Source organism: Danio rerio, chromosome 11 (assembly GCF_052040795.2).
Source record: "Danio rerio strain M-AB ecotype USA chromosome 11, GRCz13ab, whole genome shotgun sequence".
Lineage (NCBI taxonomy): Eukaryota > Metazoa > Chordata > Actinopteri > Cypriniformes > Danionidae > Danio > Danio rerio.
In genome coordinates, this window is record NC_141031.1 from 6,264,496 (window position 1) to 6,292,004 (window position 27,509).

Here is a 27,509-nt window from a genome sequence, read left to right on the forward strand (position 1 = left end):
GTATTTTGTGATTCATGTTTTTATTTTTCCCTGTTTGTTTATGCTTTTGAACGGCTTTATTTGGACTATGATCTTTCTTTCAAGAAGTTCATAACATACAAAAACGTAGTAAACACAATCTAACCTATGTAATTTTCTGCCTATGCTTTTTCTTTGTTTGCTCCTTACTACACCCTTACACAGCGCTGAAGTCACAGTTGAATGACTTTTGTCCTGGGAGCACTGTACAAATATGGCAGTGCTGTTTTAACTGGCGGCACTATCTAGTGTATATATATACATGTATAGTGTATGTATGTATATATATATATATATATATATATATATATATATATATATATATATATATATATATATATATATATATATATATAGTGTATATATCTTTGATGATGATTTAATAGGTATTTAATTCGTTTCATGGGTATTGTAATGGCCAATTTATAAAAAAAAAATACTAAAAACTCTTAAGTATGCCAAGTGTTCTAATAATTTAGGCCAAAACTGAAAGCTAAGCTATTAATGTATATGCTAGATGAAAATTTCAGGTTTCTTAGAGGTCCACTGGGAATGAAAAAGAGCGAGAACAGTTGATACACTACAACAGACCTAATACACTGTGTAGGTGGTGAGTGGGAAGATTGGAGCAGAAGGTCACACACAGAGAGAGAGAGAGAGAGAGAGAGAGAGAGAGAGAGAGAATGATCCAATCGCTGGACCTCAACAAGTGCGAGCAATCATGTTGTCATGGTAATGAGATATACTGAATATTTGTCTCGTGCTTATACCACTACACAGTAGCAGAACTACAGCTTTAAATAAAATTTAATTTGGCAGACAATAACCTGGGTCTAATAATAACCAGAGCTTATGACAAAAACTCTAGATAAATATAAATGTCCTACAAATTTAAGGAATAAGGAAGACAATTTAAATCGATTGCATCTCTGTTCTGATGTTTAAACTAATCAATAATGGCATCTACACACTGCAGTTACACATCTAAACAATGTAATAAGTGTCCTCAAGATCTCTAGAAAGCTACAAGCACATGTGATTAATAAGAGTAGGAGCTAAACTCTGCAGGACAAGGGTGCTCCAGGACTGAATATGTGCTGGACTACTCCTCTGCACACACTGGGAAACCTCTTCTTGACCGCCACTGTGTATGAAGGTGGAAATTCAAATATATTTTCGATTTTAAAAATATGTTTTATGGAGACTCACATGTACAATATATAGAATAACCTACTTAAATACACTGTAAAACTTACATGATCAAAACTGTCTTCACAACAAATACTTTTGGGTGACACGGTAGCGTCTGTCACCTCACAGCAAGGTCACTGATTAAATGTGTTTCCCAGTACTGGGTTGCAGCTAGAAGGGCATCCGCTGCGTAAAACATATGCAGGATATGATGGCGGTTCATTCTTCTGTGGCAACCCTTGATGAATAAAGGGACTAAGCCGAAGGAGAATGAATAAAAGAATGAACATATGCTTTAGCTTTCAACTTTATTTTATAAGTTATGCGAAGTGATCTTGATGTTTTAAGCCTGTTTAATTTATGTAAGTTGAAGTGACTTGCAATTTCAACTTGATTCAACTTAAAATTAGGACAGCAACAAATTTGTCTTGTTCTGTTTAGCCAGAAAACTACATGGAGATGTATAACTGACATTAAAAAACATAATTACAATAACAAGACAAACAATCAAGATGATTCAATTTTGATTTAAATAAAATGTCTACCCCCCCTATATAATGATATACAGTTGAAGTCAGAATTATTCACCCTCCTGTTTATTCTTTTCCCCAATTTCTGTTTTACGGATTTTTTTCAACACATTTCTAAACATAACAATTTTAATAACTCATTTCTAATAGCTGATTTATTTTAGCCATGATGACAGTAAATAATATTTTCCTAGATATTTTTTAAGACACTTTTATGCAGCTTAAATTACATTTAAAGGGTTAACTAGGTTAGTTAGGTTGACTAGGCAGGTTAGGGTAATTAGGCAAGTTATTGTATAACGATGGTTTGTTCTGTAGACTATCAAAAAAATTAGCTTAAAGGGGCTAATAATTTTGTCCTTTAAACAGTGTTTTAAAAAAATTTATAATTGTAATAAAACATTTAAGACTTTCTCCAGAAGAAAAAATATTATTAGACATACTGTGAAAATTTCCTTGCTCTGTTAAACATCATTTGGGAAATATTAAAAAAAAAAATAATTAAAGGGGGGCTAATAATTCTGACTTTAACTGTATATAATCTGTTTAAAACATTTCGTAACAGTTTCAAAGATTCTCATTTAAACAATTGGTCTTGTTAATATTTGGCAAAACACATCTAGGTTGATAGAGAAGTCCAGAGAAGTGGATCAAAAAGTTTTCCTCAATTCTTCTAACACAAGAATGGATGCTGTTTCAGGACAATTTTGAGTAAAGATTTTGATTCACTTCAAATATGTTTACTACAGTACAGTATAATTAAAGTTACGATTAAAGTATACATTATACTTCTTCTTTATATTCTTCTGAATGACAAAGGTTCACTCATACTGAACACTGTGTACCGTATCCTTCATGAATGCATTACTATAATCGCCGAGCGGATGTTGTGGTTGCATACAGTAGTAAGGTTAGCCTACGCACAGCATAAACACCTCCCCCCGATGAGACTTCCTTAACGCGTTGATTCTTCACGCTATTGGGCAGGTGGCCGTTGCTTTTTCCTCTCAGAAAAAAAACCCGTGACCTCCTCTCTCCCACGCAAACATCACTTTTCTCCGCGATTTCTTCAAACTGTGGTGAACGCGGAGCATCGCGGGGTCTTCAGCTTCACCAGCACGCGCACGAGAACAGACACAAGAAGAGCTGCTGCGAAATGGTAAGATGCCTTTGTTTTAGTATGTAAAGTGTACTTTAATTAAAAAAGGAATTTTTTGGCAAGCTTTTTGAATGAGGGATTAAATTGTAGTCTTTCTTTCTTTCTTGCATAAATAATAAATTGGTTATAAACTAGTCTAATTTGCATGAAAGTGTCCAAATTCCATGTCTAAAAACCTATAATCAACAATTGGATCGTTCATTATGCGATTATATAGATATAACAATCTGTGTGTGCACAATAAACACTGTTTGCTCCTGAGTGTGTGATGTTCTGGTTCAGATACTTCACTATTGCAAAGTGGAAAGGATGGGGGCAAGATTGTGGTGCCAGTAGGCTTTGTAGTGCTCACCTGGGGTGTTTGTTGGTGTAAGTATTTATGCTGATTTAAGATCAGTCATCCAACCATGTGGTAAGGATCAGTGGAGAAAAAAACTGGCCCTAGATCAGACCAGAAGGTCTGCGGCGTACTTCTAGTGTCACCCAGTATGTGGTTGTATGGAGGGTGGGAGAAGGTCAGGCCATATAATAAACTGTTTCATCTGTGTTGGGCATTTTACCTGTGGCCACTTCAGTCCAGAGCAGAGCAACCATGAGTGGTGAGTGAAACTCATACTATATCAAGGTTTATTCTCTAGAAATGGTTAGATGAAATTGTTTACTTAATATTGTTCTTCAAGGTGTATTTGGTGTGTTTTTTATTGTTTGATATCACACAGTTAGTATTTTGACTTATTGTCAACTGGTGAACTGAGGATTTAAAGGATAAATGCACCCCAAAATGGAAACTCTTTTTTACTTGTTTTTGATTTATTGATTTATGTTCATTATATGTTGATTAGGATTAAGAACATTGAGCTTGGCAACTAATTTTATCACTTTTATGGTGCTGTTTTGTAATTCTTTACAACTTCATGGAAAATAGTTTTTTTTATAAATGTTAAATAATGTGTAAATTGGCACACAAATAAGGAATAAAGTTGCACTTTATTACATTTTGAGAAATGGTAATTATACAGAAAATTCAATTGTAAAGTCATAATGTCACATTGTTGTATAAAAACGAATAGCTGAAAAGTCATAATTGCCAGATATAGTCATAACCAGGGCCAGACGGAATCTGCGGACGTTTCTTGCTATTTCTGCGGAGAATTTTGGTAAAAATCTGCGGATTTCTGCTGAATTATTTTGGGAGTATCTAGCGGAGTATCATAACTAAAACCTTAATATATTAAATAAAATGTAATAAATTACTGAATAAAACCTAAATAAATTCAGATTTACACATTTACTCAAGTAAATAAACAGAATTAATAATGGGCAAAAAATCTGCGGAAAATCTGCGGAAAATCTGCGGAATTCTGCGCGCGCATATTCCGTGTGGGCCTAGTCCTAACTGAAACATGTGCATATGTCAATTACATATTTCTGATAATATAAAGTTATAAACGTTGGTATAATGTTGGATTTTTGAAGTGAAAAGCTTTCCAAGAACTGGAAAATGTACAATTACATAGGGGAACATGAGCAAAATCTTTCGATTTATTATTATTATTATTATTATTTGTTTTTTAAGAAAAAGCTCAGAAAATAGCATTATTGGTGTTATGTTGTAGTTTTGTATGGTAGTATCCATTCTCTACAACTGTATGGAACATATGAAGAGTTGCAAGAGATGCAAAAACCTCTAAATGCCATATGAAATTTTCCTCTAAAATTAGTATTTTTATCAGTCTCCCGTGTGTATGTTCAGTATTATCAATTTTATGACAAAGAATAAGTCCATTTACTTGTCTGAAAATTAAAATATCTCAACATAATCAAAGGAGGCTGAAAAAAGGTTCATTTTTGACGGAAATGTCAGACGTCACTTAGAGGTTTTTGCATCTGAACTCTTCATATGATATTCTCATTAAAGTTCAATTACATATTTCTGTTAACATAAGGTTATAAATGTGTCTTGTAAATTCACATGATGAGGTGTAATGTTGCATTTCTGAAGTAGAAAACTTGCCAGGAACTGAAAAATATAAAGTTACATGCGGAAATAATGTTGCAATTATGCAGAATCCATACTTCTGAAATATTGTCACATTGTTTCAAAATCTTTTGATTTCCTTGCTGAAAAACCAGCTTAAACCAGCCTAGGCTGGTTGGCTGGTTTTAGCTGGTTGACCAGGCTGGTTTTAGAGATGTTTTGGCCATTTCCAGGCTGGTTTCTAGCCATTTCCAGCCTAGTCTTAGCTGGTCAGGCTGGAAAATGACCAGCCAAATCCAGCTAAAACCAGCTTGACCAGCCTGGTTTAAGCTGGATATAGCTGGTTTTGGCTGGACTCCCAGCTTGGCTAGGCTGGTCAAGCTGGTTTTAGCTGGTCATCTCCCAGCCTGACCAGCTAAGACCAGGCTGGAAATGGCTAGAAACCAGCCTGGAAGTGGCCAAAACCCCTCTAAAACCAGCCTGGTCGACCAGCTAAAACCAGCCTAGGCTGGTTTAAGCTGGATTTTTCAGCAGGGTTATTATTATTTTTTTAAAGAAAAAGCTCAGAAAATAGCATTATTGGTGTTATGTTGTAGTTTTGTAAGGTAATATCCATTCTCTTTAAGGAATATTTGGTATCATAAATGTTCAATGATGTATTTCACTAAAAATGGACATACAGATGAGGAATAACAGTTGCAATATGGTCACATTTTGAAATATGGAAATTCTGCAAAACGTTCAATTGCAAAATGTCACAAATGTTAACTAAAATGTCATAATCACCACATATGTTCGTAATTTAAAGATGTGCATGCGCCAGTTACATATTTCTTTTAATATATTGTTATAAATGTGTCTTGTAAATTCACATGATGAGGTGTAATGTGGCATTTTTTAAGTTGGAACTGGAAAATGTAAAGTTGCATGGAAAAAAATGTTTGCAATTATGCGGAAAAGTCATAATTCTGAGATATAGTCACATTGTGAGATATACACTACTTGACAAAAGTCTTGTTTTAGGAGCAACAAATATTATTTTGACTTCTAGCTGATCAATTGGTATCAAAAGTGGCTTATATGAAAGGCAAAGACCTCTAGATTACGCTTATTTTACCAAAATAAAATATGATCATGCCATTATTTTTATTATTTAATTAGGACAGTAAGGTCTGACTTTGAACAGAAATAGTGTACAGTATAGAATATAAAGTCATGCTGCAGTTGAAATAGAATTAATATTGTGTATGACTCCCATGAGCTTGAAGGACTGCATCCACACATCTCTGCAATGACTCAGATAACTTATTAATAAAGTCATCTGGAATGGCAAAGAAAGCGTTCTTGCAGGACTCCCAGAGTTCATCAAGATTCTTTGGATAAATCTTCTATGCCTACTCCTCCATATTACCCTAGACATGCTCAATAATGTTCATATCTGGTCACTGGGCTGGCCAATCCTAGAGCACCTTGACCTTCTTTGCTTTCAGGAACTTTGATGTGGAGGCTGAAGTATGAGGAGCGCTATCCTGCCTTCTTCTGTGGTTTGTAATGTAATGGGCAGCACAAATCTTGATACCTCAGGCTGTTGATGTTGCCATCCACTGTGCAGATCTCACACACATCCCCATACTGAATGTAACACCAAACCATGATTTTTCCTTCACCAAACTTGACTGATTTCTGAGAGAATCTTGGGTCCATGCGGGTTCCTATAGGCCTTCTGCAGTATTTGTGATGATTGGGATGCAGCTCAACAGATGATCCATCTGAAAATCCACCTTCTGCCACTTTTCCAACTAGAAGTCAAGTTTTATTTGTTGCTTTTACAACTGGGATCAGTGACAAGACTTTTGTCAGGTAGTGCAGTGTTGCAGTTTCAAATATGTAATTCAAATATGTAAAGTCACAACAAAATGATGAACAAAATGTCATATTAGTTTGACTGACAGTCACATTGTGATATATAGACAACCTTTGGTATCAAAACTACACTATTATTACTAAGGGCATGATGGAGTATTGATACAATTTTTACATATTACTGGTGGAAATATAAAAATAAAGAAGCAGAAATTGGCAGTATCACTTGAATTGGTTGATCTAAGACCCTCATTAGTAAATTAGTTTGTGTTTTGTATTTATTTATTAACTAATATTATTCAGTTGATGCTATTAGTCCAGCTCAAACCCACGTGTGCTCGAGTTTTCCTGATTAACCCTGCGCTAACACACCTTCAGTTGGTGTGCATCTAATAACAAAATACATAATGACCGTCTCAGTGGAGACTGCTTATCTGGAAATCACATGCTATTTGTTTTGTTGTTTGGGATAGGCACCACAATATGCCATTTATTTAGTGTTTACAGTTTCCATGATCAATTAGAGCAAGACATCATGGTAGCTTCTTGTCTATAAGGTGTCAGCATCTCATCAATAAAGAGCTGGGTGCTTCACGGCAAGAAGAGGTGATGAGGTTTGATGCTGATTTGCATGACTGTTAAGGTTTTTTGATTAATTAACAACCTGGAAACCATTGATAATGTAAGGAATTCAGGATATGTTCTGAAGGGCTGGTAGAATGTGTAGCTCAGTGATGGTGTATGAAGACAGGTCATTCATGCCCCCTACAGGAGCAGTTTTGTATTCTTAAATAAAGCAAATGATACAGTATTCTGCACTAATATGCACCTCTGGTAAATGCGAGGAAAGAACGCTGTGAAAAATGTCAATAGTGTTTAATCTTTTGATCTTTTGCTGAAAAAATAAAGAAAAAAAATGCACATTTTCGAGACTAAAAAAATAAAAGTAAACTTTTCAAAACTAAAAACATAAAAAGTGCACTTTTCTAAGACAAAAAAGAAAAAAAATGCACATTTTCAAGACTAAAAAAAAGAAAAAGTGCACATTTCCAAGACAAAAAAATAAATAAAAAAGTGCACATTTTCAAGACAAAAAAAGAAAAAAAATGCACATTTTCAAGACTAATTTTTTTAAATGCACATTTTCAAGACAAAAAATAAAAAATGCACATTTTCAAGACTAAAAAAAAAAAAAAATGCACATTTTCAAGACTAATTTTTTTAAATGCACATTTTCAAGACAAATGTTTTTTTTTTAAAAATGCACATTTTCAAGACTAATTTTTTTTTAAAATGCACATTTTCAAGACAAAAAAGTGCACATTTTCCAGACTAAAAAAATATAAAAATGCACATTTTTAAGACTAAAAAAAGAAAAAGTGCACATTTTCAAGACAAAAAAATAAAATAAAAAAATGCACATTTTCAAGGCTAAAAAAAGAAAAAAATGCACATTTTCCAGACTAAAAAAATAAAAAATGCACATTTTCAAGACTAAAAAAAGAAAAAGTGCACATTTTCAAGACAAAAAAAATAAAATAAAAAATGCACATTTTCAAGACAAAAATAGAAAAAATGCACATTTTCAAGAATAAAAAAAGAAAAAGTGCACATTTTCAAGACAAAAAATAAAAAAGTGCACATTTTCAAGACTAAAAAACAAAAAACTTCACATATTCAAGACAAAAATAAAAATAAAATGCACATTTTTAAGACAAATAAATAAATAAATAAATGCACAGTTTCAAGACAAAAAATAAAAATAAAAAGTGCACATTTTCAAGACTAAAGTTTAAACCACATAACTGTGATTTGTGACATTGATGAGGTTCTCAGGATGGAAATTGGTTGTAGGAAAATATCAAAAACACTGAAAATGCCCATAGGAAGAGTTGTGTATCAGTCCAAAATAGGATACAGTAGGTGTCTTTTTTTTTTTCTTTTTTAGGTGTCTTTAGACACACTATTAGCAGGATGGTTCAACTAACCAAAAAACATATATATATATCTTGAAAGAATCAAGAGGACAGTGGTCTTGGTGTCAGAAAGTCTCAAAAACTACAATCCAACAACATCACCTATATACTGAAAAAGGCTGCTGCTCTCGTTCGAAAGGAAACTCGGGCATCTTCAGTTTTTTGTTATTATTTTGAGCAAAAGATCAAAATCTCAAACAATAAAACCATTTTTCAATCCATTTTTCTTCTTTGCTCATATTCAACAACAGTGCCAGCCACCAGTATTGGTGGAGGACTCTGTATATATAAAGGGATAAGTTCTGTACTTCATTAAATTGTACTTATCATTAGAAGGGGGGGTCGGTTGTGTGTTGTTCAAAATCCTTATGTGCCGGCGCGGTGTAGTGGTTACTGCTTTGACACATGCACACCGGTGCTCACGGCGAGTTCGATTCCCGCCCCGCGGCCCTATGCCTATCCTTTCCCTCTCTCTGCTCCCCGTGCTTTCCTGTCAATAATCTCTACTGTCCTGTACATTGAAGGTTGTGTTGGAACTCTGCATTTTCTTGTAAAAGTATGAAGAGCACATTTTAATTTCATCACAACTTTAGGTCATGGAAGATATCAACAAAATTATTTTTAACATTGAAAATATTTCTAATTCATGATGTTTTATAATTATAATATTTATAATGTTTCTTTTCGATCCCAATTTTTTCTTCCAGTTTCCCACGAAACCCTCTTGGACCATGTGTTAGAGCTGATTATGAATGAGAAGCCTCCAAACAGCACTAGTCTGTTTCTGAGCGAAGACTCTGAGAAGCCGCAGCGCGCCGACGAAGGCCTCCACCGCCTGTGCCGAGTGTTACAGAAGCAGATGTCTGGAAGCAGGAGAAAGATGGGCGGCATCACACGAAACAGCGTCAAGACGTTCCTGCGGAGGAACGCATTCGTGATCTTCACCGTGGCTGCTGTGGCTTTGGGTAAAGCAGTAAATCAGCGTGTGTTGTTTCCTGTACGGTTCAGAAGGGAACTGTCATGTTCAAAATAGTTTTACTAACTTCTGTCTGATTGACTATGTGTAGGGGTGGCACTGGGGTTTGCCCTGAGACCTCATAATCTGTCCATCAGGCAGGTGAAGTACTTCTCTTTCCCTGGAGAGCTGCTGATGAGGATGCTTCAGATGCTTGTTCTTCCGCTGATCATCTCCAGCCTTGTCACAGGTACACCAACAAACACATCACTCTCTATCGGAGCGACTATCTTGGCTATCAAAATGACTTTCTCTGTAGGTCTAGTGTTAAGGCAGTCAGTTTCTTCAAATGGCTTGAGTTTCCTTATGCCTAGTTCAGACTGTGGGATTTTAGCCCCGATTTTGGCTCGCCGACAGGTTTTTAAAAATCGCCGACAAATGCCTGAAATCACAGGCAAATCGCTGCTCGTGCACGTGAGTGACAATCACACAGTATGAACTATCAAAGACGCGATCTGAGAGAATCGCCGATGAGTTGCCGATGCCTGTGAGATATTTGGCATGCTAAATATCTGGAGCTGTTGGCGATTTAAATCATGCCGTGTGAATTGAGTTTTGACTGAAAACAACATCAGGGATCGCCTACAGCCAATGAGAGAGCGGCATTCACTTGTGTGTGCGTGTGTGTATACCTGCTGCAGGCCAGCGGGAGGCTGGGGGAGAAGTTAAAAGCGCTCGTATCTGTTTATTTGGACCCACAAAATGGAGGAAAAACTAGTGAGGTTTGACAGGACTCAGGAGCAACCGTGTCTGTTTGACGTTTCATACAGAAAGAAATTAGTTTATTAGCAACGTTGAGGAGAAATGGCTAATTCCCTTTAAACCCAGGTGAGCAAACATGTACATGTTCTACCCCATTAAAGGCTTCTTTCTCATTATGCAGTTAATAACAAAACATATACGACGTGTTTTTGGCTGTGTGACGTAGTTTGGATGAAGTTGTCGGCGATTCTTCCTACAGTAAAGTCATGCAATGTGAAAGTCCCTGCCGCCGATCCATCTTGCAGTGTAAACAAAGCAGCGACGAAACGCAAGCCCAGATAGTCATGCAGTGTGAAAACATCTGTGACACGACTACTTTGAAAATCATGCAGTCTGAACTCGGCATTAACTTACCAGTTTTTACAGTGTATTTATTTGAATTGTCTGTTTAGAAAATAAGTTTTTCAACCAAATATTAAGCAGCTCAATAACTGTTATCAAAGTTCAAATAATGCCAAATGTTTCTAGATCAGCAAATCAGGGGTGTGTTTTCGAAAACCATCATTAGCCAACTAAGGTCGCAAGTTCCATCGATACCAGGGCCGGAGTGGGACTCCTTTTCAGCCCTGGAGTTTTAAGCTTTAGACCGGCCCACCTCAGTTCACGACTGACTACAGTATATTAAAATAAGGTCATTTCCAATTCAGTTACTAATTACACTGTCACGTCTTTTTCAAGAAAACAGCTGCTTTAGAGCTTCAAATGTACAACAACCTTACAGTTTTATATGTCTTAACAATAAAAATGAAAAAAATAAATAAATAAATAATTTACTCAGGTGAGGATAGAACACCGATCGACGACATTGTAATGCAATGTGGTGACCACTGGACCACAATAGCACTGTTATGCTTGAGTGGCCGGGATAATACTTACATCATCATTACCCTGCAGGCTGCATTTTGCTCATGAGGCTGCGAGACAATGAATAAGAAGAGCGGAGCTGCGACAAAATAATGAATAAAAAGAGTGAGGCTATGGTCAAAGAAATAAATAAATGAAAAAAAGTGCGACTGCTGAGAGTGCAAGCAGCTAGAAACACCAACCCTCGCGGCCAAAAAACGGACCGGCCCACCGGGAACTCTCCCGGTCCTCCCGATTGGCCAATCCGGGCCTGATCGTTACAAACATAGTTTTTTAATTAATTCAAATGCAGTACCGTAGGCAGTTTCGGACGCAGCCCAGGTGTCTTTAATACTGAACCTTTTCATAATCTAATTTTCTGAGATAATGAATTTGAGTTGGCGAGGCAGTGGCGCAGTAGGTAGTGCTGTCGCCTCACAGCAAGAAGATCACTGGGTCGCTGGTTCGAATCTCAGCTCAGTTGGCGTTTCTGTGTGGAGTTTGCATGTTCTCCCTGCCTTCGTGTGGGTTTCCTCCGGGTGCTCCGGTTTCCCCCACAGTCCAAAGACATGCAGTACAGATGAATTGGGTAGACTAAATTGTCCGACAAGAAAATGAATGAATGAATTTGGGTTTTTCATTAGTTGTCATCAAACTTATTAAAATGAAAGGAAATAAACACTTGAAATATATCAGTATGTGTGGAATGAATGTATATATATTAGTATATATATTATACAAGTTTCATGTCTTGAATGGAATTAGTGAAATAAATCAACTTTTAAAGATATTCTAAGCATTAGACCAGCACTAGTACATTCTCATCTAGAGATATTTTGTCTCTTGGTGCTGCATGTTTTTGTCGCTGTTGTAGGAATTTCATCTTTAGACAGCAAGGCCTCTGGGAAGATGGGAATTCGGGCCATCGTCTACTACATGGTGACCACATTAATTGCAGTTTTCATCGGCATTGTGATGGTGATCATCATCAAACCGGGTAAAGGCAGCAGAGATAGTCCAGTGGCCTCTAGTGGCAGCATTGAACCAGTGCAGGCCGCAGATGCCTTCCTGGACCTTATAAGGTGGGGAGAAAGTTTCACTTGACTATTGCAGTCTTTGTTTATTTAAAAAAAAAAAAAATTACCAGATCTGATTTTCCTCTTTTCGTACAGAAATATGTTTCCACCAAATTTAGTTGAAGCCTGCTTTAAACAGGTTTGTACATCTTTGAATGCATACATCTTTCTTATGCATGTGTCAGTACATCTATGTTGGTCCTGTAACAATATTCTAATCAGCAAATCAGAATTAAAGGATACGTTTAATTTAAGCTTAGGCTTACAGTTAGGGTTATGTGCTTCTTCAGGATTATATCCAACTATTATTCCTCATTGATTTTGGGTATAATTTACAGTTAAGTATGGGTTAGGGATTAGGTCTGGATTACACTTTCGAATAAAAATGCCATTACAGGATCAACATAAATGCTAGATAAAATCATACTCACTGAATATACTCTGTACAATATTTTTTTGTGAGTTTGTGATAGCATGGAGATATAGACTTCGAATTGTGAGTTCATAACTATCTAGGAAGCAACATCTGAATAATGTGCTGTTTTTGGTTTGTTTAGATGTGTTTGGTGCACATTGTGCTCATATTTCAGTTACAGCAAGACACTGCAGGGTTAATAGTGTACGAATTATCTAATGATAAATTTGATTACCTTAAAGAATAGCAAATGTTTGCAATATGCATATTAAGCAAATCAGAATATTCAAATGAGGTTTCTATTAAATTAAACATGCAATAATTTCACAAAAACAGGAAACTGAATGAAATCAGGGTATATTCATCAACATTAAAGATATAGTTCACCCAAAAATGAAAATGTACTCACTATTTAATCACCCACTTTACTTTTTTTTCTGCGGAACACAACAGAATATATGTTGAAGAATGCTGGACACCTGTAACCATTAACTTTCATAATAGGAAAAACAAATAATAGGGCGGTCAATGGTTACAGGTTTCAAGCATTCTTCAAAATATCTTCTTTTGTGTTCAACAGAAGAAAGAAACTCATAAAGGTTTGAAACAAGTAATGCTTGAATACATTATAACAGAATGTTTTACAAGGAAGAATATGGGAAATACTGCAAACAGATTTTTTTTAATGCATATTTAGTTTTTATAGAATAAATTGTTGTATAAAATCAATGAAATGATCTATGAAGATATCGCTATGTAAAATCCTTCAGAATACAGATATGAATATAGCTTTAAAGTATGATCTAAACCAGTGGTCACCAAACTTGTTCCTGGAGGGCCGGTGTCCTGCAGATTTTAGCTCCAACCCTGATCAATCACACCTGAACAGGCTAATCAAGGTCTTACTAGGTATACTTGAAACATCCAGGCAGGTGTGTTGAGGCAAGTTGGAGCTAAACCCTGCAGGGACACCAGCCCTCCAGCACCAGGATTGGTGACCCCTGATCTAAACTGTAAAATATATCCAATTAGCAGTTTTCCATACTTTGTAATTCATGTTTAATTTGTATTTTTCCCTGTTTATTTATGCTTTTGAATTGCATTATGGGAACTTTTAATCTTGAAAAGTTCTAAAAAGGAACTTTTATGAACATTTTTAATAGTTTAAAGTGATATATTGTCTGGGTTGGTATTAAATATTATGGTGCCAAAACCTTGTAATAAACTGCCAGTACATTTTCTATTATTTTACAGACTTATTTACTTATTTATTATACATTTATATTATTTCAAACTACTTAAATGTGAAAAAAGTCACTTTCTTAAACTGTAGTTAATTTTCAACATCAAAAGTCGACAAAGCAGAGATCAACATCTCATAATGCAATTGGCAATCGTAAATAAACAGCATGCACTTCGTATGGAAACTGTTAGATTTTTTGACAGTGTATTGTGTACTGTAAGTGCTGAGATTTATGGTTCAAAAGTTCACCTTTTCAGTGCTTGTTTGGTTCACATAAGTGTTCAAATGTCAGTGTCCATTCGTTTATTCATTCCATTTCCATTTGGCTTAGTCTCTAATTTATCAGAGGTTGCCACAGCGGAATGAACTGCCAACTATTCCGGCATATGTTTTACGCAGCAGATACCCTTCTAGCCGCAATCCAGTTCTAGGAAAAGTGTCCATTCATACTTATTCAAATAAACTGCACTAACAGAGCAATCATTTGTTTTAATGAAATCAAAGCTCTAAATTCTGAACACAACCTTTAATTTTATTCCAAAAAGCTTTCATAGATCAAATATATCACTCATCATCCCATTTAATTTTTGCAGTACAAAACACTATACAAGAAAACCGTGCTGACAAAAAATGTCACCATCGTGGTCAATGCGACAGAGAACGTCAACTCTACTGATCTCAGCCAAGTATCCAACTTCAGCACAGTCTTGCAGACCATCCAGGAGACGGTGGAGGAGGCTGTCCCAGTCTCTGGCTCCTCCAATGGGGTGAACGCCTTGGGCTTGGTGGTTTTCTCCATGTGCTTTGGATTAGTGATCGGAAACATGAAACAGCAGGGCCAGGCTCTCCGGGACTTCTTCGACTGCCTGAATGAAGCTATTATGCGCTTGGTGGCCATCATAATTTGGTTAGTGTCTGATTAGGATGTTATATAAGGCAATCAGGCAGTTATTTTTACAGTGACATGACACTTGATTCTCTTCTTTTATTTATTTATTTTTTATATGATCAGACCTTTTTGTGCAAGGTAAGTTTACTTTAGGTTGTAAAATGTGGCAAAACTTAAATATCATTTGATAAAAAAAATAAATGTAAATATGTGTGTGTGTGTGTGTGTGTGTGTATATATATATATATATATATATATATATATATATATATATTAGGGGTGTCAAAATTAATCGTTTCTGCTGTGCACTGCGATGCAGACGCGGACAATTCGGTATCGGTTCAGTAATAATCATAACTGGTTAGTATGTACTGACGCCATTTATCTCATATGCTCACTACCGCAAGGGAGGTGAGCGCGGGTGTTTACAACACTCCAGCAGCCAACGCAGAAATTGTGCACAATTTCACTGCATGTGTGTGTTTTTCCCTGACACTTACAACAGAAGCCCCTATTTCTCTATGATTGAGGGAATGAAAGTGAACTCCGATTCTCTCTCTCTCTCTCTTACTGTGGCCCATTTCACTTGCTGGCGTGACTTTTCCTCTCGGCTGCTGCCGTGACTTTTCCTCCCCTCTCTTTTCCTCTCGGCTGTTACAACAATACTTCTGGATATAGGTCTGCATTCCCGCGGCTGTACCTGTGCATTGTCGCGAGAACCGACCAGATTTCATGTGGTGCAGGAATTTCCGAATAAATCGCGGGAGCGGTCGGTAACTCTGGTGTAATTTTAACAGGAGTGGGCGGTCTCACAATATCGCTCCCGAGCGAGCAAGCGCGCACATGTGTGTGAGTGTTTGTGTGTTTGTTTGGTGCTGTCTGTGTTTGTGTATGTGTGTGAATTAAAGACAGTGTGCGGCTGTGTGTCTATGTGTGTGCGTGTGTGTGTATTTATACAGACAGCTTGTTATAGCCTCCCCCCAAAATACAACACTGTGTATGGGAAGCATCGTCAATGCACCGTGATTTTGAATTGAACCGAATCAATGGCATGATAGTCTTAACCGAACTGAACCGTGAGACCAGTATAGGTTCACACCTCTAATATATATATATATATATACATATACATATATATAGAATCTGCCACTATGCTAATGCTTAGGTGTTTGTAGCTCCGCCCTCTTTTGAAAAAGAGCACAATCTCATTTGAATTTAAAGCGACAGTCATCGAAACAGCACAATTTGGATCAAAGCCTACAAGGGTCAGTTTCAAAGAGCTATAAAACATTATTTATGGGATATTTAGAGTTAAAACTTCACATACACACTCTATAGGGGCATCAGAGACTTATTTACATCTTTAAAAAAGCGGTATAATAGAAATCATATCAATAGATATCAGCATAATAAATTTCAACCTTTAATGATTTTTATGACCACTCTTTATTATGATTTGCAGATGTCAGAAACAGATTTCCATACATTTGCTATTGATTGAAGTAGAAAAAAAATTATTAATAATTTAACTTCGAAACAAATCAAATTTATTTCTGTAAAATGCTGTGTCTGTTGCGCAGGTACGCTCCAGTGGGAATCCTCTTCCTGATAGCGGGGAAGATAGTGGAGATGAAGGATCTGGCTCAGGTTGGAGGACAGTTAGGGATGTACACGGTGTCTGTGATTGTGGGGCTGCTCATCCACGGCCTGTTGGTTCTGCCTCTGCTCTTCTTCGTGGTGACCAAGAAGAACCCGTTCACCTTCATCGCCGGGCTGCTGCAGGCTCTCATCACTGCTCTGGGCACTTCATCAAGGTACAAATTTATTAATATAATTTACAAATCCCAGAGAAACAATACAGAGCAATCTGATGTTGTAAATTGCTTGGGCACTGTTGCAGATGATCCATCTATTTGATAGACAGGTTTTTTATTTTGTTCCCAGGTATTAAGTATTTCCCAGGTTATGGTTTATAGACCAAGATTTTCACAGAATTTCCCATAATATTTCCCATAAGTCTCATTTTTTGTTAGTTTGGTTAGATCAGAGGTGCCCAAACTTTTTTGTATGAAGGGCAAAACCAAATATCCGAAGATAAATATACCAAACTATATTAAATTAAAGTTGTCGTGGGTAATTTCCTAATTTATTTAACAAACCTACTGAAAAAAAAAACAGCTTAAACCAGCCTTGGCTGGTTGGCTGGTTTTAGCTGGTCGACCAGGCTAGTTTTAGAGGGTTTTTGGCCATTTTCTGGCTGGTTTCCAGCCATTTCCAGCCTAGTCTTAGCTGGTCAGGCTGGGAGATGACCAGCTAAAACCATCTTGACCAGCCTAGCCAGGCTAGGAGCCCAGCCAAAATCAGCTATGTCCAGCTTAAACTAGGCTGGTCAAGCTGGTTTTAGCTGGATTTAGCTGTTTATTTTCAGCCTGACCAGCTTAAACCAGGCTGGAAATGGCTGGAAACCAGCCTGGAAATGGCCAAAACCCCTCTAAAACCAGCCTGGTCGACCAGCTAAAACCAGCCAACCAGTCTAGGCTGGTTTAAGCTGGATTTTTCAGCAGGGGATATTTAAAAATAAATAACGGGCAATGCGGTGGCGCAGTGGGTAGTGCTGTCGCCTCACAGCAAGAAGGTCACTGATTCGAGCCTCGGCTGGGTCAGTTGGTGTTTCTATTTGGAGTTTGCATGTTCTCCCTGTGCTCACGTGGGTTTCCTCCGGTGGCTCCGGTTTCCCCCACAAGTCCAAACATGTGGTATAGGTGAATTTGGTGAACTAAAATTGTCCGTAGTGTATGTGTGTAAATAAGTGTGTAAGGATGTTTCCCAGTGATTGGTTGTAGTACTTTCCCAGAGATGGGTTGCGGCTGGAAGGGCATCCGCTGCGTAAAAAAACCTGCTGGATAAGTTGGCGGTTCATTCCGCTGTGACGACCCCGGATTAATAAAGGGATTAAGCCGACAAGAAAATGAATGAATGAATGGTTGTAGTACCTCAGACGTAATCTGAGAATTTTATTGAAAACAAACAGGATTTTAGACTAAAAGGGCAAACTATTTTGTTATCTTAAATCACACGCACAGATGAATTGTTCACCGCAAAGTTAGCAATGTAAGCGAACAAAATCAATATGGTAGATTCGATTTCATGTGTACTTTAAATTATGATATTGAAAATTAAATGAACAAATGCATTCAATAGAGTCTGGCTGCAGATTTGCACTTGCACCTCCTGGCTTGCACGCTCGGACTTGCAAGCTCAGGCAACCGTGCTTCCTCTGCAAGTGACGTCATTTACAATCGCCACCTGTGTCCGCTTGCATGAAAGTCCTTTGGTAATTCAACTTAAGGGTTTCCCCGAGGCGGAAAAATCCCTGAGATAATGGATTTCATTGAGATCGTTGCAATAAACTTCTTATCTGTCACCCTTACTCAAGTGCCTTTTTTTTCTAAGCGTTTCACTGTGGTTTCTGGCAACATACGGCAACGGGCACCACAGCTGCAATAGATACGTAAACAGATCGTAACGAATAACGCATGCTTCCCTTACAACAGCTCTGCAGTAATGTTACACATCATCTGTGCTGTTTTCTTTCCGGTAAGCGAGTCGAGACGTTCCCTTATCGAGTCGATCTCTATATTATGTTTGGAGGGCCTATAACACTGGGCTGGGATCATGTAGAGACTGTTGAAGCTGCGCTGCATGTTGTACAACGTAAGTAGGCTACTTAGAATTATTAGACAACGTCGTCACTGGCAACGCAAACGAACTGGAAACTTACTTTTGGTTTATTTGTGTTGATTTTGTTGGAATATCAAGCCAATTCCATGCGTGTTCAAGAGAAAAGGTCTGGAGAGGTTTTTCTTCAATGTCAAAAATCGTAACAATTTATTGGATACAAATGAATAATTCGATGACAGAGCTCTGGGTTACGTTACCCCAATGCAATACAAGAATTACATTCAAGAGGTTCGCAACTAACATACATTTCCTGACTTCAGCATATATACACAACTGATCTCAACAGGTGGAGTTTTGGTGTGACGTCACTTGTCAGTCATTGTTCAGTCCTCCATTGGCCGCACCTTCGACATACTTCCTCTTTTTCTACGAATTCTCTGCCCAACAACAAAGTATACATCTTTCTGTGTTCTGTGTTCAGTTTTAACACCTCTCTTCAGACAGGAAGTTTCTGCAGAGCTGAATTTAATTTTGGACCCGCATCTATCTACTTCTGCAAAAATGCTAATTAGTATGCACAGCACTCACCCACAACATTAGAAGTTCAGTTAATATATGACCCTTACATGACCAATACAAATAATTGTTTGATTAAAAGAAAAAGAGACAAAAATAATAAAAAATGGTTCCTATTATCCAATAATTTCAAGTGACGTGACAGGTGCAGGTGTCGATTGTAAATGACGTCACTTGCATAGGAAGCGTGGCTGCCTGAGCGTGCAAGCCCGAGAATGCAAGCCTGAAGATGCAAGTTCAACTCTGCAGCCAGACCCTTCTCAATGCATTACTGCAGTCTTTGAAAAACATTTATTTATTGGTCGTTCACCTTTTGTTCAAACAGTACGATACTGTGGTATTAGTATTTTACATGTCTTCCTCAGCTCTGCCACCCTGCCCATTACTTTTCGTTGTCTCGAAGAAAACAACCAAGTGGACAAAAGAGTGACACGTTTTGTGCTTCCGGTCGGAGCCACAATCAACATGGATGGCACAGCCTTATACGAAGCAGTGGCAGCCATCTTCATCGCTCAGGTCAACGACATGGATCTGAACTTTGGCCAGATCCTCACCATCAGGTTAGTTTAGTAGCTACTACACTGCAGCATTGTTTTTCATCATTTTTGAAAAAATTGCAAACAATGTACAGTTGAAGTCACAATTATTAGCCCTCCTGTGAATTTTTTGTCTGCGAAGGAAGAGGAGACAGGTACCTGACTGGCCTTTCTGCAGTCCAGAAATGTGTCCAGTAGAGAATGTGTGGCTCATTTAATTTGTTAGCCCGCCTGTAAATATTATGTCTGCGGAGGAAGAAGATACAGGTACTTGACTGGCCTGCCTGCAGTCCTGACCTATGTCCAATAGAGAATGTGTGGAGCAATTTAATTATTAGCCTTTCTGTCATTTTTCTGTCTGTGGAGGAAGAAGATACAGGTACTTAACCGGCCTGTCTGCAGTCCTAACCTGTGTCCAATAAAGAATATTTGGAGCAATTTAATTATTAGCCCTCCTGTAAATTTTCTGTTTGCAAAGGAAGAGGATACAGGTACATGACTGGCCTGTTTGCAGTCCTGACCTGTGCCCAAAAGAGAATGTGTGGAGCAATTTAATTATTAGCCCTTCTGTGAATTTTCTGTCTGCGGAGGAATGAGATACAGGTACTTAACCGGCCTGTCTGCAGTCCCGACCTGTGCTCAATAGAGAATGTGTGGCAGATTTTAATTATTAGCCCTTCTGTGAATTTTCTGTCTGTGGAAGAAGAGGATGTAGGTACTTAACCGGCCTGTCTGCAGTCCTGACCTGTGTCCAATAGAGAAAGTGTGGCGCATTTTAATTATTAGTCCTCCTGTAAATTTTCTGTTTGCTGAGGAAGAAGATACAGATACTTGACTGGCCTGTCTGCAGTCCTGACCTGTGTCCAACAGAGAATGTGTTGTGCATTTTGAAGCGCAAAATGCAACAACAAAGGTGTTGTCCACCTTAGAACTTCTTTGCAGGAAGAATGAGACAAAATTACACCTGAAACACCTGAATACATGTTTATTTTGAACAAAATAGCCCATTAAAATTGGTCTGTTGAATTGTCTGCAATGAAATACAAGTCAAAGTAAATTTTTTCTGATATGGGGGTTGTAGTAAAATTTTACACTGTCATCATGGCAAAGAAATCAGTTATTAGAAATGAGTTATTAAAACTATTATGTTTAGAATTGTGCTGAAAACCTTCCTTCAGTTAAACAGAAATGTACAGGAGGGCCTATAATTCTGACTTCAACTGTGTTCTGTACTTTATTTAGCATAAAAATGAAAAAGCCCTCATGTTTCCTGCAGTATTACAGCAACCGCCGCTAGCATCGGAGCAGCAGGCATCCCTCAGGCTGGACTGGTTACTATGGTGATAGTATTGACATCGGTGGGACTGCCCACAGAGGACATTACCCTGATCATCGCTGTGGACTGGTTCCTGTGAGTCTCTCTCAAATGTCACGCTGAAGCAGTAGAGAGCACTCTCTCAAAGGTTATTGATACATAATGCAGATTGCTAATCTGAAGGAGTGTTAGCAACGTTCAAACATCCTGCTTTCATATTGTGGCCCTATAATACTGAACAATGACTTTAAAACACTGAATAAATCTCTTCAGTTAATGAACTAAGACTGAACCTCACTGTTAAAAATTGTCCTGTTAAAAAACGGTAAGTTACTGGCTGCATGGTTGCTAGCATGTTACTGTTAAATTAACAGCATCTTGCTGTGGCTCTGTAAATTAACGGTAAAATACCAGCAGCTGCAGTTGCCAGCATGGTTGCTGTAACAATACGTGGACTACATTAATATACACAATACTCAAGTGAACTCATTTTGTTTACTAAAAGCGACATCCTCAAAATGGCCAACTGCTGTATGAGTTTATGAAGTAATGTGCTATATATGCTTATAAGCATACTTATAATGATAACTTAGTTTAGCTAATTAGAAAAGTTCTGTTTAACCCCATCAAAATAAAGTGTTATCAATATTTTTAATAAGATTAAGCTGCAGAATCTAAACAAAATCTCTAAAAGGTCATCTCTACATTCATTCACTCATTTTGTTTTCGGCTTAGTCTCTTTATTAATCCAGGATCGCCACAGCAGAATAAGCCGCCAACTTATCCAGCACATGTTTTATGCAGCGGATGCCCTTCCAGCTGCAACCCATCTCTGGGAAACATCCATACACACTCATTCACACACACTACGGACAATTTAACCTACCCAATTCACCTTTACCACATATCTTTGGACTTTGGGGGAAACCGGAGCACCCGGAGGAAACCCACGCAAGCAATGGGAGAACATGCAAACTCCACACAAAAATGCCAACTGACCCTCGAACCAGCGACTTTCTTGCTGTGAGGTGACAGCACTACCTACTGTGCCACTGTGTCACCGTCATCTCTATATATCAATGAAATACCACACAGGGGTTCTCCGTCATTTCTGATATATCTCTGTCTTTAATTTGAAAAACATTAATTTTATCGAAGCAAAGTTTAAAAATGTCTTTTTATGCAATATGTGAGCATCTGAACAGAGGAAGCGTAGAGCAGAAGTAAACATGTACAAGGTGGTGATGTAAGGGTAGGCATCTAGCCAATTTTCAACACTTGGCACCTTGAAAACACCATAGCAACTCTGTAGTAACATGATAAAAACACTCCACTTTCAACATTTTAAGGGTCACGGAACACCAAAACACATTTTTTGATCTGTTGACAGTTTTTACCTGTACAGTGTTCAGACAAAATCTGTAAAGACAGGACAATCAACATTAACTGGAGCCCCGTCTTTTTTAAAAGGAGACGAGTAGCAAATCCGGATTTCACCATTTTCAGATGCGAAAAGTTCTCAGGTAAAAAATTTTGCCTAGACATGTATCTATGTCACGCGTCGCATGCACTGTAGTCCACACATGAGTCCAGCTGCGCTCTCATAGCGCTAAAATGAAAACAAGACCTTTATTGCAGCACATTAATAAACACAACAATGACGACCCGTGTCTCCAAACTTCACTATTTTTTCCTCCACTTGTTTTGGCAACACAATGTGGCGTCTCTCTGCTGTCTGAACACTGTACAGGTAAACAGTCTTCGAAGCTATTATGCATATTAATGAAGTTGCAGCACATACACAATAGAGCGTGCTGATTGGTTTGAACCAAGTCTTTCTTATGAATGAATGCAGCACACTCAGAGACGTCACGAAGGAAGCCAAGTACAGACATCTAGTCTACACGCTGGAATACACACAAGTATCTAATCGGCGTGACACAGCTTCAAAAATTTGTCTCAAACAGGAAGAATGAATTTGCTCAAAATAACGCAAAAACAACCAATTTTCACTTGTTTGTGAAATATATGTGTCCTCATAGTGTTTTTTAGCAGCGTGGGACACATATTTGACTGTCAACAGCTCAAAAAATGTGTTTTGGTGTTTCGTGACCCTTTAAGCTACACCTCAGAAATCATCTGCCACGCTCCAGCATTGTGATGTTTTTAAGGTGTTAATAATATGTAAAAGGTGTTTGATGTAAATATTTTCATGTGGTTCTTCAGGGATCGACTCAGGACCACCACCAACGTGCTGGGAGATTCGTTTGGCGCCGGAATTGTTGAGCATCTGTCGCGGCAGGAACTTCAGAACCAAGACGTAGAAATCAGCAACTCTGTGATCGAGGAAAATGAGAAGCCGTACCAGCTGATCTGTCAGGAGAACGACTCTCTCAAACACCGCAACAGTGAAACCACCATGTAACAATCCTCGCCCGTTTATAGCTCACACCTGTAAGCACTGTTAATAATTGGGAAAATCAGAGCGTGCTATTTAAGGTAATGAAAGAGGACAGATATTTATGTGTTGACAGATAAATGATATCTAAGAAAGTAGCACTGAATTCAAACAACACTATGCTAGCTTTATAATGCTGATTTAAGACTGTTAAAAACACTGAGGTCTTTTTAAGATATAAATATTGCTGATTGATATTGTTTAACCAGCATAATTTACATGACCTTGTTTACACCTGGTATTAGGATGTGTTTTGATCAGATCACAACTAAAAGAGAGAGAAAAACGCTGACCTTTACATCACCACCCACCGAATTTCCTGACTTCTTAAATGGAAAACTTATGATTTTAGATGGCCGTTTAAACCCTGTCTGGCTAATTTGCATAAACTTAACATAATTGTTAAAATTTAGTTAAGGAAATGTGGATTATGTGGTCTTTTGTGGCTGTTCAAACACTTTCCAACAACCTGTGCGTGTGCAGGGGTCTGTTTGCACATAGGCACCTCATGCATTTTCTCTGATCCGAAAGCTGTCTGGTTTGTAAAAACGGCTCAGTTTACTTTTGGCTGCATAAATGCATCTGTGCTAATTGAATATAAATAGAACAAGGTAACATCGACTAAAGTTTTATTATAATATTTTTATAAATGTTTGCTACATATCATATTTAACATACAAATGATTTCATATTTAGGCTGCAAACGCACAAGGCAGGTTTGTTTGTCGTACAGAAACACCCAAGACAGCATTCGGCAGCTGTAGAGGGTTTACATAATTTGCGTATAACATACTTTGTGTTCTTTTTTAACACCAGTTTTAGATTTGTATATTTATGTGTGGCACGATAACAATGTATTTACAGTCGAAGTCAGAATTATTAGCCCCCTTTTTTATGTTTTCCCCAATTTCTGTTTAACAACGAGAATATATTTTTAACACTTTTCTAAACATAATAGATTTACTAACTCATCTCTATTAACTGATTTATTTTATCTTTGTCATGATGACAGTAAATAATATTTGACTAGATAATTTTCAAGACACTTTTATACAGCTTAAAGATAGATTTAAAGGCTTAACTAGGTAAATTTGGTTAACTAGGCAGGTTAGGGTAATTAGGCAAGTTATTGTATAACGATGGTTTGTTCTGTAAACTATCGGAAAAATATAGCTCAAAGAGGCTAATAAATTTGTCCTTAAAATGGTGTTTAAAAATTAAAAACTGCTTTTATTCTAGCCGAAATAAAACAAATAAGACTTTCTCCAGAAGGAAAAAATATTATCAGACATACTGTGAAAATGTCCTTGTTCTGTTAAACATCATTTGGAAAATATTTAAAAAAGAAAAAAAAATTAAAAGGGGGCTAATAATTCTGACTTCAACTGTATGTGTGTGTATATATTTTGTTTGTTTGGTTTTCACTTGTTCTATGTTCCTAAAAAAACCAACAAAAATTAAGTATAAAAAAAAAAGTAAAGAAATAAATAAAACAAAAAAGCAAGCATTCAAACTGTCGTCTGTGGCGTTGCTGTTAGATGTTATACTTGCATTGTTATATCATAAAGCCCATAATAAACTCTCACAATTTTGACCATTACTATCAAGCATATTGTGTAACAACAGCGTATATATATATATATATATATATATATATATATATATATATATATATATATATATACTTAAAAAAAAAAACACTAAAAAAAAGGAAAATTAACCCGATTTTACTTTTAATTTACAAATTTTAGAATTTGCACATACATTTGAAGTCATAATTATTAGCTCCCCTGTTTATTTTTCCCCAATTTCTGTTTAACGAAGAGAAGATTTCCTCAACACGTTTCTAAACATAAAAGTTTTAATGTCTAATTTCTAATAACTGATTTATTTTCTTCGCCATGATGACAGTAAGTAATATTTGACTAGATATTTTTCAAGACGCTTCTATACAGCTTAAAGTGAAATTTTAAGGCTTAACTAGGTTAATTAGGTCAACTAGGCAGGTTAGGGTATTTAGGCATTTTAATGATGGTTTGTTCTGTAGACTATCGGAAAAAATATAGCTTAAAGGGGCTAATAATTTTGACCTTAAAATGTTTTTTTTTTTTTTTTTTAACTGCTTTTATTATAGCTGAAATAAAACAAACAAGACTTTCTCCAGAAGAAAAAAATATTATCTGACATACTGTGAAAATTTCCTTGCTCTGTTAAACATCATTTGGGAAATATTTAAAGAAGAAAAAAAATTCTAAGGGGGCGAATAATTCTGACTTCAACTGTAAATCAGCATGTTAAAAATGAACTAAAATAATAATAATAATAAAAAATCGTTTATTTGGGACAAAAAACTGTAATTTGATGCTTTAGTTTGGCTCACATCTCATTGGTTTACACAGATAGGGCGAGTTTATGGCCTACAATGAATTTTGTGGTGATAGAAATGTTTTTAGATTGAGAATGTTGATCGAACAGGTACTATTCTCAATAACTGAGCCACATCTGAATAGATGTTAATACACTACTGTAGGTGTAAATGCTGATCATTGATCTTTACAAATGTATGTTAATGCCAGGCGTAAAAAAGGTAATGTTTTATTGTGGTTTTGTCTTTTTATGATATTGCATAAGGTTATTTATATAATGTACATTTGATGAATTAAAAATTTTCTTTACACAATGTTTTGTGATAGACTGTGAAGTACACTGGTATGATTCCACCCTTAAAGTGGACCTATTTTGTCCCTTTTTGCAAGATGTAAAATAAGTCTCTGATGTCCCTAGAGTGTGCTTGTGAAGTTTAAGCTTAAAATACCACACAAATAATGTTTTATAACTCTTTAAGACAGCTGCTTTTTAGGCTTTGATCCTAATTGTGTCATTTTGGTGACTGTCGCTTTTAATTCAAATGAGACTGTGCTCTTTTCAAAAGAGGGCGGAGCTACACATGCCAATGTGTCAGCATAGTGGCAGATGTAGAAACAAGACTAACATCCTGTGCTAATGAGGGAGAGATTGTCACTAATGGGCGGGGCTTTCCCCCTCTGATGACACGTACAAAGGGAGAATGCCAATCAAAGTGTTTCTGCAGACTGTTTTTATCAAGTGTGAATATAAAAAATTAAATTAATAAATTTTTACTATTAGAAGTTGGTTATATTCCCACACTGATGCATACAAGTGTGTTTAAACCCCTAATAAAAGAGATTTTTGCATAGTAGGTCCCCTTTAAAATAGTCTTTTAGTAAAATTGGATTGATTTCATAGTGCATAGCTGGACGGTTAATGGTGGTTTAAGAATAATCAGACTTTTTTGTGGTGGATTATCTGATTATTCTTCTGTGTTTTGGTTCTGTATTCAGTTTGTGTTGTGCTGATTTTTTTCAAGTATTTTGAAATCTTTTTGCCTGCTTTATTAACGTCTTCAGTTTGTGCTGTTCATATAAATACTGTGTGAAATACTTGAATCTTTACCACAGTCTCCTGTGGATCTTTAACAGTTCAGTCTGCTGCGTCAGTACTGGGATTACACATTTACTTCCTAATCCTCTCTGTTGGGTTTTGATAAATAGGACACACTTTTGGTAGAGATTATTTTTAACAGCAAAATATGAGGAAATGGTGTTATTTTATCTTTAAGTATATTTAAATATTTCTAGCCGACATCAGATTTATTAGCCCCCCTGAATTATTAGCCCCAATTTCTGTTTAACAGAGAGATTTTCTCAACACATTCCTAATCATAATAGTTTTAAAAACTCATTTCTAATAACTGATTTATTTTATCTTTGCCATGATGACAGTAAATAATATTTGACTAGATATTTTTCAAGACACTTCTATACAGCTTAAAGTGACACTTAAAGGCTTAACTAGGTTAATTAGGTTCTAGGCAGGTTAGGGTAATTAGGCAAGTTATTGTATAACGATGGTTTGTTCTGTAGACTATCGAGAAAAAAAAATATATAGCTTAAAAGGGCTAATA

At 36.8% G+C, this 27,509-nt stretch overlaps 2 protein-coding genes across 6 annotated transcripts in view; both read left to right on the plus strand.

Annotated features, from left to right (window-relative positions):
* ranbp3a (RAN binding protein 3a) overlaps positions 1 to 27,509 on the plus strand; it is a 1,280,039-nt gene that overhangs the window by 248,894 nt on the left and 1,003,636 nt on the right. The window lies entirely within an intron of this gene.
* slc1a6 (solute carrier family 1 member 6) lies at positions 2,846 to 23,798 on the plus strand. The gene is made up of 10 exons (NM_001109703.1): positions 2,846 to 2,898; positions 9,423 to 9,680; positions 9,783 to 9,920; positions 12,210 to 12,417; positions 12,508 to 12,550; positions 14,663 to 14,976; positions 16,539 to 16,772; positions 19,581 to 19,775; positions 21,028 to 21,162; positions 23,293 to 23,798. The coding sequence occupies exons 2-10, from the start codon at positions 9,464 to 9,466 to the stop codon at positions 23,489 to 23,491; spliced, it is 1,683 nt and encodes a 560-aa protein (NP_001103173.1). The 5' UTR covers positions 2,846 to 2,898; positions 9,423 to 9,463; the 3' UTR covers positions 23,492 to 23,798.

Excerpts from the sequence above, each read along its gene's own strand:
- slc1a6 (NM_001109703.1), top strand. The coding sequence starts at position 9,464 with ATGAATGAGAAGCCTCCAAACAGCACTAGTCTGTTTCTGAGCGAAGAC. Across the intron at positions 12,418-12,507 it reads GCCTTCCTGGACCTTATAAG|AAATATGTTTCCACCAAATT; the intron begins GTGGGGAGAAAG and ends CTTTTCGTACAG. Across the intron at positions 21,163-23,292 it reads ATCGCTGTGGACTGGTTCCT|GGATCGACTCAGGACCACCA; the intron begins GTGAGTCTCTCT and ends GTGGTTCTTCAG.